Consider the following 13,485-nt stretch of genomic DNA (forward strand, 5'->3'; position numbering starts at 1 on the left):
ATAATAATAATAATAATAATAATAATAATTTGGAGCACGGATCAAGTGAGACGACCCCCTGTGGTTGGGCGTTGCAGATGAAGAATACACCCACGGTATCCCCTGCCTGTCGTAAGAGACGACTACAAGGGGCTCTCAACTTGGGAGCGTGGATTGGTGACCACGGGGCCCTTAGCTGAGTCTTGGCATTGCTTCCACTTACTTGTGCCAGGCTCTTCGCTTTCGTCTATCCTGTCCGACCTCCCTTGGTCAACTCTTGTTCTTTTCCGGCCCTGACGGTATCAGAGCATTCGAGGCCTAGGGAGTCTTTCATTTTCATGCCCTTGGTGGCCCATGTGTTTCTTCGTCCGTTACTTCATCTTTCGAAGTGACGGATCCCTTCATTTTTCTCTCTCTTTACCCCCTGTGGGTGGGGGACACAGATGAATAATACACCCACGGTATCCCCTGCCTATCGTGAGAGGCGACTAAAAGGGGCGACCAAGGGATGATTGTATTAGAACCATGAAACTACTTTTGATTCGTATCATCACATGGGGAACACCATGGGTTGCCTGTACTTGCGAGTAGTACCACTATATTAGGTACGAAATAGGTTTGTGATTAGTAGCAGCAAAGAGTTGGTTCTCCTGTGGGTTTCCAGTACCCGTACATCGTACCCATGTGAACAACACCGTGGGTCTGGGCATTGTCTGCGAGTTGTACCACTATATGAGCAACACCGTGGGTCTGCGTTGCCTGTGATTAGTACCCCCTACGTGAGGAACACCACGGGAATACTGGCACCCGTAAGTAGTACACCTAGGTGAGGAACCTCATCAGTTTGCGTTGGCTATGAGTGGCGCCATTATGTGAGAAACACCGTATGTCTGCATTACTTGTGCGAAGTACAATACTTGTGAGTAGTACCATCTTGTGTGGAACACCATGAGTCTTCACTACTTTTGATTAGTACCCCAACATGACAAATACCATGGTTCTACTTTACTCGCAACATGTACCATTCTGAGGGGCCTTCGACCTGGATTTTGGACCCCTTTAGACATCAAGCATCCTCGATTCAGGATTGTGCTTTATAAGTAGTCCCTTGGTCAGTAATACTATTATTTATGATCTTTTTTTGAATCAGATCCACTGTTTTTTGGGGGGCGGATTCATGTCCATTCATTCATCATGACTTTTTTTTTTTTGGTCAGTGGATGATTTTGAACTTTTTGTTGTCATTTCATTTCGTACCATTAGGGGTGATGACCTCGATGTTAGGCCCCTTTAAACAACAACCATCATCATCATGTGAGACGGACAGGACGCAGGTTATACAGTAGGACAAGAAAATTGTTCATTGACTGAATAAATACATTTTCACGATTAACTGAAGCTTTTGAGACACGTACATTTACCAAAAGAAAATACAATTTGTGTGATTTGTACACATTCTTTGCACTCTCAGTAACATACATTTCAAAATTTTTATGGCATTTATGACTGTGTCAACAAATTAAACACAAGAATTGAAACATATCACTGGTGTACTGCTCCTTCATAGGACCTGTGGGCTTGTTTAGATAGTATTGTATCAATGTTTGGTACTGTCGTTTGCGTACTGGCAAAGCACATTTCAAGTTTTCATCGGTGAGCCTACTTCTGTGTCTAGATTTACAAATCTTCATGAACAAAAACGTGTTCACATAAATTAGTTGATCCGAATATACTTAAAACATGTACATGAAATTGGTACAATCTAGGAAATCTCTTCGGTGTGAAAACAAACATAAAATTCAGTCAAACTGTTTGTGTTTGCAAACCTATCTTTCATTTGAGTAACGCACTGTAAGTCAATCAGATCTAGCTGCAGTTCTGGTCTAACAGTTTGCACATTCATTGAGAAGGGTGTAGCGAACACTTGCAGATCCTCTTCTAATGCCTGAATATCATGAAAACCTACTCTCAAATTCCTCATATAGTGACATGAAAACCGACTAGGTTTGAACACCGTGTGATGCGAGGAAATGCTCTGTCACCTCACATGAGTTCACGCGGCAATCTCAGCTGTCCATCTTTTTTTTTTTTTGCAGGCTGCTTTACGTCGCACCGTCACAGATAGGTCTTATGGCGACGATGGGATAGGAAAGGGCGAGGAGTGGGAAGGAAGCGGTCGTGGTCTTAAGGTACAGCCCTAGCATTTGCCTGGCGTGAAAATGGGAAACCACGAAAAAACATTTTCAGGGCTGCCGAAAGTGGGGTTCGAACCCACTATCTCCCGGATGCAAGCACACAGCTGTATGCTCCTAACTGCACGGCCTAACCTGTCCAGAAATATGTGCTGTACCTTCAAGTCACTGGCCTTCAGTATGTATTTTGTCATGCACTTCCCCTACTTGCTCGCTAAGCTGCTCTCTTTACTCGAAAGCGGGGAGCAAACTGGCTCCGAAGGCATTTTGCTCTCGATTGACGATGCCTGGCCTAGGCCATCTTTGTTCTGTTGGAAAGGATATAAGCTACAGGTCAGGCACTACTGCCATCACACTGTAGAGTGCGTTTGTCGCCCATTGAGGGCTAAGTCAATGAATATTGAATTTTCACAACTGCATTGTAATCGAAACAGACTTTCAACCTATTAGGTCGTGTTACGTACATTTAGTATGTGTTGAAGAGATGTCAAGTACAGAACAAAAATAGCCAACCGGTCACCAGTGGGATCTGAACCCACAACCTCCCAATTTGGTGTCAGTTGATGTACCAATTGAGCTATTGTGGCCTAGACCATCTTTGTTCTGTTGGAAAGGAAAATTCAATTCATTGACTTGGCGCTCAACGGGCGACTTAAATGCACTCTACAGTGTGATGGCAGTAGTGCCAGACCTGTAGCTTAGATCCTTTCCAACAGAACAATGATGGCCTAGGCCAGGGATGGCGAACCTATGCCACGCGTGTCACTAGGTGACACGCGAACACGATTTTGGTGGCACGCCACATGAACATAATATTTTATATATACGTCTTGTACTACAGACGAATAGTGTTTCACGTGTAAGAAATAAATATCGAAAATCACAATACTAGTTCCATTCAGACGTGCAATATGGCAACTGCTACACTGATAGGTCCGGAAGTCAAGTGACATAGTGTCGTTTTCTGGTGGTTTTGTATACGGACATCGCAAACATGTTTTCGGTGCCGAAAAGAACAGAAACTTGACAAAGGTGGTGACCGTATTTTTTTCAAGAACTCTGGCCAAGGGAATTCGGACTGATAAAAAGATGTGTTGCCTGTGTTCGAAAACAATTGTATCCCCCACATTTAATGTAAAGCGCAATTTCGAGACTGGTCATTCAAATGTTTGTTCCATTTCAAATGAAGAATGAAGAGAGTTTGTTTCACAAAATATCCAACATTACACAAACAAACTGGTTCTTTTGTATCATATTTCCGGCCAAGGAATAATATCAGTGCGGATGTTTCTGTCTGTCTCACTGCATAGTACAGCATGCATGGGAAACAGATTTCTGACGGTGAGTTGTTGAAAGAAAGTTTCTTATTGACGTCCAACACATTATTTGAAAACTTCCCTAACAAACAACTAATAATTAACAAGATTAAAGGAATGCCACCCAGCTGAACTGCTGTCAAGGATAGAATAATAAAAATGAGTGAAGAAGTTTCGGAGCACTTGAAAGCTAATTTGAATAACTCCCACATGTATGCAGTATGTTTTGATGAAAGCATGAATGTGACTTTACAAACTTTTAGATTTCCTTATGGAAATGTGATGAGGGAGAAATTAGTTTAATTGTTGAGCGTACAAACTACAATATGGAAAGATAATGAAGCTAATGGAGGAAGTGAAGTCCATTCTCAATATTAGTACTTTTGATTTTTATATCTAATAATTATTATTTTTAATTTGTTTTAAGTGCACCGACACAGAGAGGTCTTGTGGAGACGATGGGATAGGAGAGGCTTAGGAGTGGGGAAACTGCCGTGGCCATAATTGAGATACAGCCCCACGGAACATGCAATCAAATGTATTTACAAGATATATGTATAATAAAATAAATACATGAATGAATCAGTAAATGAATAAATAAATAAATAAATAACATATTATGAAACATAATCGGGAGTTTAGAAAGGAAGTCTCGAGGGGGGGGGGGGGTTGTAGGTTGTAGACATCCCGTAATGGAAATAAAAAACAAGTGGCACAGTCAACAGATGATAATAATAAACCAGAGTTAAAATGACACACTAGTAGGAAAAGGTTCGCCATCCCTGGCCTAGGCCACCATAGCTCAATTGGTAGAGCAACCAAGGCAAAATGGGGAGGCTGTGGGTTCGGATCCCACTGGTGTCCGGTTGCCCATTTTTATTCTGTACTTAACATCTCTTAAACACATACTAAATATACGTACCATGACCTAATAGGTTGAAAGTTGGTTTCGATTACAACGCGGCCGTGATAATTCAATATTCATTATACTTTTTCAGTTTACTTCTTTCTCTTCTTTGGCTGTTCCTCCATTATTCATGTTGCCATCCTATTGATGGGACTGAATCATTTCAGGCTGCTGATCTGTATTTTGTTGTATATTTTCTTTATTCCAGACCTTTCCCAAATCCCCCTATTCTTTAATTTGTCCTTCCTTTTTCCTTCTCAGAAAGTAATTCTCTCTATCTTGACCTTCTTTTCCTGCTGAATGTTGTAGCCAATACAGATCTTAAAATTGGTTCTTTACATTGTGATAAATCCTCGCCCCACACTAGACCGCTTATAATCTGGTGGAATCTTTCTGTTAGTTGGACACTGTTGATCCCTTCGCTACATATGCCACATACCTAATGGTATCCAGACTCGGGTTTGGAAGAGGTAAAGAGAAAGGTTCGGCAAGGAGTGGCTAAAGTGACTGGCAGCAAGCTTTGTCAATAACAGACTCAGGTGTCTCTTCCAATTCATGACTTCACCCTGCTCTTACTGCTCTTATACAGTGACTGATCATTTTTGTTATTTGTTTTGCAACTCTCTTCTCAGTACTCTCCATATTCTTTGTCTAGATACCTACACTATCATACACCTTTGGGATATCGATAAATGGCATCCCTACCTAATTATTTTGCTCCTAACTTTTTTCCAACAGTTATTGTCTCCTCACACGGTCCAAATCTTCTGCTGGTTGCCACTCGGAAACTACTTTGTACTTCCCATTCCTCTTACTATATACTTGAGTACTTCCTCACATGGAGGATTAAGGTAATTTCTCTATAACTGTCATTTCTTGTTGGTATTTTTTTCTTTAGATATTGGCACACACTATTCCCTTTCCTATTCCACAGGAACCTGTTGTTCTGTTAGTTTGCTGTTGAAATATTCCCTTTGAGTTTCATCTGTTTAATTTTCTGAACTCTCAGGTTCTTGACACTTCATTCTGAATTTGGCTACAGCCATTGGATTAAAGAATTCTCCGGGCAACACTGAAACTTCCACTAGTTCTTTTCCTTTACTTCTCTGTCAAGAAGTATTCTCAGAAATTCTCTAGGTTGTCTTACTTGTGTGTGTGTGTTTTTTTAAGACTATCCCACAGATTTATACTCTTCCTTTCTTTTACTCTGTACATTTGTTTCGCTGTACTGCCACTGTTCTGTAATTCTGTTACATAATGTTTTGCTTTGTATTTTCATGCCTACCCCCAGTTAATGCTTTCTACTCCAGTAAAATCTAAATCCTTGGCTCCTTTTCCCTATTTTTGTCTATTTTGTTTGATATGAAGCAGGGATACCCAGCTTCTTGTCACACAGTCCATTTTCAGTCAAGTTGTTCAGAACTTCCTTTGTTCTCTTACATTGTTTATGCAGCCTTTTGAGGGTTCATTATTACTGGGAGGTCTCCACTCTCATAAGCAGTTCAGAACTCCTGCCTGCATTAATATTCAGATTGGCCCTAACAGGGGGAACAAATACCACCGAGTAGTAAAGTTCAGTGGTATTTCTTTTACAAGGGACCAACTGTCTGTCCTCCACTTGAAGCTATTGGATCTCTCTGGGAGTTAAGTATTTTCTTCCACTGCCCAATGCTCTGCTTTGAGTCATTGAGGCCATGTGGCCTACTCCGAACACCACCACGGGATTACCCAGGTTGGGCTTTTCTTTGGTTGTGTGTTATTATACATAATAAAATGTTCTATAACTTTCTGATGTATTTGTATGAAAATATACTTTTCTATTGTCCCTATGAAGGAAATAATAGTTTTTCTCCTTGTTCTAGTGGGAACGCAAAGCCAACCTGGCTCGATTTGAAGGTTCGTCGAGTATTTCTTCTGCCGACTACTTTGGTAATGGTAACACAGTGAACAGAGGTGGTTCAGGACTGCAGGCTCCAGATTTAGAAGATGTAAAGGAAAGTGTTCGGCAAGGCGTGACCAAAGTGGCTGGCAAGCTTAGCTCAATTGCCAATGGAGTAATGTCCTCAATACAGGTCAGTATAACTTCATGTCGATAATACGGTAAAACCCCTATCTAACGTTTTTACAGGGACCTGATATTTTTAACCTAAAATGGGGGTTTACCATTAATTGAGGTTTCAGTAGAAAGCACATCTTTTCCAGAGATTTTTGCCTATATTAACATAAATTGTACTGTCATACATTATTTACACAGTGACAGCAATAAAACAAGGAGATATCTACTCTACACACTGTACTGTAGTTACGGTTTGTGCTTCATTTTGACAGATTTTTGTCGGTGAATGCAAGACTGCTTTGGTTTAAGATTGTTCTTATAATGTTATACATGATTTTCCATAAAAGTCAGGAAGGATACCAAACTCGCACAAAAACACATTAAAATTGGTATTAAACAGCAATCAGTTTGTTTAAACATTTTCGCGGATGTTTTACAAGCAGCGGCTTACTCATTAGCATGTATTTTCTAATTCCAGTAGTCTGAATACACATATTCAATTTCATTCTTAGAAATTGTAACAGCATCACTCCAGAGGCTTGTGGCAAACATTTCCATTTTCTTCCTTCAAACGGCGCCTCCTAACCTAGGTTTACAGCGCACATATTATGAAAACATATTTCAAGCTCCCAGCAGAATAATGATGACATTTTCACTATAAATTTACATGGGAACAGCCTTTTTAAAATTTAACGAGACTCGAAAGTACATAACCTAACCTCTGAAATTAGTTAGGCACACCGCTGTATCTTGAGGAGGAGAAGCATCACATTCTTATTTTATTTCAGTACATAGTATTAACATTAAGGAGTCGTTTACTTCAGCCTTTATTTCTAAGGAGTTAACAACTGCTGTCATTGCACTTATTGCGAAAACATATCCCGATGTTTGTTTACACCACTCGAAGTTATGAGGCAAGACATCAGACTCGCTCAAGATCAACTCGCTTGCGCATAGCGAGGAATCGATATGGAAGATGCTCGATCGCATTTGATATAAACGCGTTGCGAAAAATCAATGCTAACACTCCTAAATTTGCCTGTAATAACGGATGAATCAGTAAAAGGGTTCTCATTGTAACCGAAGGATATTGCACAGATTAGTATAGGAATTTTCAAGGGTTATAATAACATTGTCATTAAAACAGGGGTTCTCTTTTACTACAGTGGCTGCTGTCGGATGTGTATCAGAGTCCAACATCTCACTTTAGCCCTAAGTGCCCGCGCTCTAAATTCCTCTCCTGCCTTGAATCATTCTTAGCAAGCTTATGGAATCTTTTTTTCATATGTTCTTAATGTCCCATAACCAAAACGAATAGAAATAAATATTTGAGATTTTTAACATTTCTGTAACACTAAATGAGGTATTTACCTTATTGTGAATTATGTTAAATCAAATATAAAATTGCGTTGCTCTTATGGAATAATTTTCAGGACCGGAAATTTTTTCCATTAAATGCAGGTTTACGCTAAATCGAGGTCATGCAAAATTAGGGCTATACTGTAGTTATTAAGAAAATGCCAGATGTGATTCAAACACTATCATAACCTGCTGTATTTTTCATATATAATGCACACTGTTTTCCTGAAAAGATTCAACTCTGGATGATATTTTGGTTTAAATAAATATAGAGGATGTTTGCCCAGTTGTACTTCCTCGTAAAATAATGACCACCACTACCTTTAAATAAACTATTATAATAAAGTGGTCAAACATATCCAGTTAACTCACAAGACATGATATCAATGTGTCTTGAACTCCACAAGCGTGACAGTGCAACACTCCCAGGCTACACCCATAGCATGCTTTATTTCTAGCCTACTCCCAATACTGAGTGTGGTATTCTATGAATTTCAATATAATTTCTAAATGGGCAGATGAAAAATTTCCAAAAATTTGCTTGATAACATCTTTTATGACCGCATAGGATCACTTTAGTCAGTCCATCATTCAGGTCTCTTTGAAGGGATTGTTCGGGCTTTGCGGTCCTCCCAGTAGCCTACTTCTTCAGACGCTCCGATCTTCATGCCCTTTCCTTGGTTGAAAAGATGCATGTTGTTGGTATGTTTAGTGTAAGGGTAAAGTGGAGGTTTGTATTCTTGAGTTTTGTATTCAATTTTATCTTATTTATGGTGTCTTCTGTTGTAAGGCCTATTTCCTTCAGATCCTCTCTTACTTCTCTGATCCATTTACATCCTGTTGTGGTATTTTTTGGGACAAGATTGTGTTGTACTAGTTGTTTCAGAAGTCTTGAATCCTGCATCCTCATTTTTACGTATGGAACACCTTGAGGTAGATAATCAGTAGAAGTACAAGTACCACATCAGCTAAGGAGTCGGAATGATATGGGTGCAGACTACATGACGACTGACTGGAGGTCAACGGAAAGCTTAGGCTGTGGATAGGCGAGATAGGAGTAGCCAATGAGATAGCTTTATTTGAACGGCCACATGACCCAATGACGTACACATCGTCCAATCCTGACGTAGTGACAATCTAATACAGCTGCTTATAATCACATGATTTACAATCGTAAGTTCTAGAAATATATGTGAAAATTGTAACAGAATATATTACATTCCTTCCTCCTTAAGATCTTGATTACAACAGATCAGGCCAATGTAGTATCGTAAGCATTTATTAGAAAACACAAAACACACCAATATATACCAAATACAAAAAGTGATTATGTAACTAAGCAAACAACCGTACAAATTGAAAAATCACATCAATTTAACATACTATTTTGCTATACAGCACTATACAATACAAAACAGTGACCTATTCTGAATTGAACCTTACAATAGGTTTCCTGTCTCGAATTGGATAGCATCTAGTTGCGACAGGTGACATAACAGTTACCTGTGCGGGTTGCAGAGATCGTCTGCTAGCTGCAACTGGATTATGACGTGGTGGTGGTACAGGTTGTGAGGGTGGAGGGGAGCGAGAAGTAGGAGAACTCTGTTGGCACTCAGAGGCTGGTGTCGGCAGAGGAGTGGTCAGTGAGGGAGAGTGTAACTGTGACGTCCCACGCTGTAAAGGATTAGCCCTACAGCGATCAGAGCAAAAAAAAACGGCCCTGACTGTAACCCTATTAGCTGGTCTATATGTCTTTTCCAAGTCAACCCAGACTCGAGTTGAATTAAATACGTAACTGGGCCAAGTCCATGTACAATCCTACCTTCTACCCACTTATCTCTTCCTCTGTGGTCTTTCGCTAATACCGGTTGTCCTATAGTTAATTGTCTAGTGTAACTACCTCCTGCATTAGTTATTTGTTCGTCCTGTTTATTTGCTACAGCTTTCTGCAAATTAGGTCTGATCAAATCTTAGTTCTCAAAGAATGATTGAACATTAGCTTAGCAGGAGTTTCATTAGTAGTGCTATGTACAGCATTACAATAAGCTATTAAAAATCTACTCAAAGCTAAATTTACATCTTCATTTTCAAAAATTGCACATTTTAAATGTTTTTTCACAGTTTTAACTTCATTCTCAGCCTGCCCGTTAGAAGCTGGATGGTATGGTGCTATCAACGTTTGCCTTATCCTGTTTTGTTTCAAAAATCAAGAAAATTCTTCACTAACAATGAGTTTGGGAAGACCAAATCTACAAAACATAGGACGCAATTTCTCAATGACTTGCTTAGCTGAAGTTGAGTTAACTGTTTCAATTACCAACCATTTACTATGAGCATCCATTACAATTAAATACAGTTTTCCTTTGAAAGGTCCTAAAAAATCTATGTGAATTCTTTGCCATACATTGGGTGGAAATTCCCATACATGAAGTGTACTTCTATTAGGACTTTCTCGCTGGGCAAGACACGCTAAACAACTACTGGCTACTGCTTCGATGTCCTTATCAATTGAAGGACACCATAAGTATGATCTAGGTAATGATTTCCTGTTAACTACTCCAAGGTGTCCACTGAGTAATTCATTTAACAAGGACTTTCTCAAGGCCCTTGCAATTACGACTCTGTAGCCCCACATCAAAATTCCTTGTTCTACAGTTAGCTCAGCTTGCCTTTTAACAAAGTTGCTTAAAGTTGGATCTGGCATAGTAGGCCATCCGTACAACACATAGCCTAGGATTTTGTTTAACTCCTGGTCTTTTTGGGTCTCAATACGTATATCGTTAAAGTTTATGGGAACATCAGATTCCATTATGCATTGTAAATAACTACCTACATACTCTAAACTAACATCAACGTCCTCAAAATGATTGGCTGATAAAGGTAGCCTAGATAAGCCATCTGCATTGCCATGGCATTGAGATTTAACATACTTCTAACTTCCCCACAGGCTTGATTTTCTCGTTGGTATAAGAATTTAAAACTAAGTCTGTGGAAATCAATGTTACATAACTTAAGTTAGCCTTATAAAAATTTTCAGAAACAACAGACACACAAGCACCAGAGTCTACTTAAAGTTAATTGGCTTTCCTTCAACAATTAAATTTACTCTAATGGGCTCAATTTTTTTTATTTTACCTAACTTAGGCTGAATGGTTTGATAATTTTTCATCACACTGAAAAATGTTAGAAATATCATACACTTCAACACACAATTTTTCATGACTAACATTGGGTTCATGTAAGTCTACATAATGCTGGTTTGGTCTAAGTCTGTTTCCCTGTTGATTCTTAATTCCCTTAGAAAATGAAGGATTGTTTGTAAGCATGTTTGAGTTTACATGAAATTGAGACTTGCTTTTTTTTTTTTTGACTACCGGGCGAGTTGGCCGTGCGCGTAGAGGCGCGCGGCTGTGAGCTTGCATCCGGGAGATAGTAGGTTCGAATCCCACTATTGGCAGCCCTGAAGATGGTTTTCCGTGGTTTCCCATTTTCACACTAGGCAAATGCTGGGGCTGTACCTTAATTAAGGCCACGGCCGCTTCCTTCCAACTCCTAGGCCTTTCCTATCCCATCGTCGCCATAACACCTATCTGTGTCGGTGCGACGTAAAGCCCCTAGCCAAAAAAAAAAAATAATAAAAAAATTTTTGACTTGTAAACCCTCTCTTAATGACCCTTCTTCTGACAAAAATTGCAAATATATTCACGATAATGGCATTGAGCAATAGAATGCCCACCTTTATGACCACAACAAAAACACTGAGACACTTTCACAACACGTGATGACACATTAGATACATTGTTGCGTGGAGAATGCCGTGCTGAAAACTTGTGCAGTCTTGGTGTGGTGTGGTAGGCCAAGGACACTGCTTCCTTGTCAGTAGCTTCGAACGATATCGCCAGCTGTTCCGCCTTCTGGAATGTGAGGTTCTCCTCCGACAGCAGTCTTGATGGATTCATCACGGATGCCACTGACTAATCTGTCCCGTAAATAATCGGGAAGTTTGTCCTCGAACTCGCAATACTTGGATAACTGTTATAGTTGAACAATATATTCTGACACAGTCTCATGTTCCAATTGATCTCGCCTGCTGAATTTATATCGTTCAACTATAAATGAAGGTTTAGGATGGAGATGGTCTTGGACAATTTTAACAATGGTTTCAAAGGATTTTTCAGAAGGTTTATCAGGGTTGATTAAATCTTTCAGTAAATTGTAGGTTTTAACACCGACCACTGTTAGAAGGGTACTAACCTTTTTAGCATTCGGAATGTCATTGCAGTGTACGTAAAGTTCAAAGCATTCCACGTAGGTTGACCAAGTTTCTTCCGAACTGTCAAATGGTCCAATATTACCAATTAAAGACATGGCGTGATATAAGTGAGCTAAAGTTGAAAAGGCGGCAAAAAAACTGTTGTCTAAGGGCATGGAGTGAAAGGCACACCCGATATTACGTTGCTTCAGGAGGAGGCCCGATACATCGGACTATACTATGTTGAGTCATTCACTGTGAAAACAGACCAGAAACGTTTTGTTGCCATGAGGAAGCACTGGCACTCGCTGCAATGTGATGATTTTTACCTCGTCGCCAATTTTTACGTATGGAACACCTTGAGGTAGATAATCAGTAGAAGTACACGTTATTTTTAAAATACCACATCAGCTAAGGAGTCGGAATGATACGGGTGCAGACTACATGACGACTGACTGGAGGTCAACGGAAAGCTTAGGCTGTGGATAGGCGAGATAGGAGTAGCCAATGAGATAGCTTTATTTGAACAGCCACATGACCCAATGACGTACACATCGTCCAATCCTGACGTAGTGACAATCTAATACAGCTGCTTATAATCACATGGTTTACAATCGTAAGTTCTAGAAATATATGTGAAAATTGTAACAATATATTACACTCATGATATGTCCAAAGAATCCCAGTCTCCTCTTACGCATAGTATCTGTAATGGGTTCTAGCTCTTTGTACACGACTGTTAGGTATTATCTGCCACTGTCCATCTTTCTGGTATTTTTTGTTGATGCAGGTTCTTCCAATCCTACTTTCAATTTTCTGAAGTCTGTCAGTCTTTGATTGTTTATTCAGGTGAAAAAGTGTTTCTGCCGCATATGTAGCTTCTGGTTTTATAACTGTGTTGTAGTGTTTTATTTTTGCATTTATTGATAAACATTTCTTTTTGTAGATATCCCATGTTAATTTTGTGCTTTAGCTAATCTTTGTTCTTGTTTGGATTGAGATTTTTTCATTTAGGTTGTGTGTTATTACTTCTCCAATTTATTTAAATTGAGTTACTATTTTGATTTTATTACCATTTGTGGTAACTTCTTTTAGTTGACTTTGTTCTTGGGGCATAATTTTGTTTTTTCAAATGATATTTTGAGGCCAGTTTTATTTGCAATGTTTGAAGTTCTGATATCTGGGTTTTTGCTTCTTTTATGTCTACTGCTAGTAATGCTAAATTGTCGGCAAAACCCAGGTAAATGGTTTTGATTTTTCGGCCAATCTTTATTTTTGGGGGACATTTCCTAAACCATTCCCTCATGACCATTTCTAGAGCACAAATAATAGTGGTGAGAGCCCATCTCCTTGCTGTAGTCCAGTTTTAATTTCAAATGTCTCTGATGTTTCACACCTAAACTTCACTTTTAATTTGGTGTTAG

At 39.4% G+C, this 13,485-nt stretch overlaps 1 protein-coding gene across 2 annotated transcripts in view; it reads left to right on the top strand.

The window, feature by feature from the left end:
- The window catches only part of ArfGAP3 (ADP-ribosylation factor GTPase activating protein 3), a 191,506-nt gene that overhangs the window by 139,065 nt on the left and 38,956 nt on the right, over window positions 1-13,485 (top strand). For both annotated transcript variants that reach the window (XM_067142586.2, XM_067142587.2), the window contains one exon: window positions 6,257-6,466. In XM_067142586.2, the coding sequence (XP_066998687.1) occupies window positions 6,257-6,466 (210 nt within the window). The remainder of the gene's footprint in view (window positions 1-6,256; window positions 6,467-13,485) is intronic.

Source organism: Anabrus simplex, chromosome 3 (genome assembly GCF_040414725.1).
Source record: "Anabrus simplex isolate iqAnaSimp1 chromosome 3, ASM4041472v1, whole genome shotgun sequence".
Classification (NCBI taxonomy): Eukaryota; Metazoa; Arthropoda; class Insecta; order Orthoptera; family Tettigoniidae; genus Anabrus; species Anabrus simplex.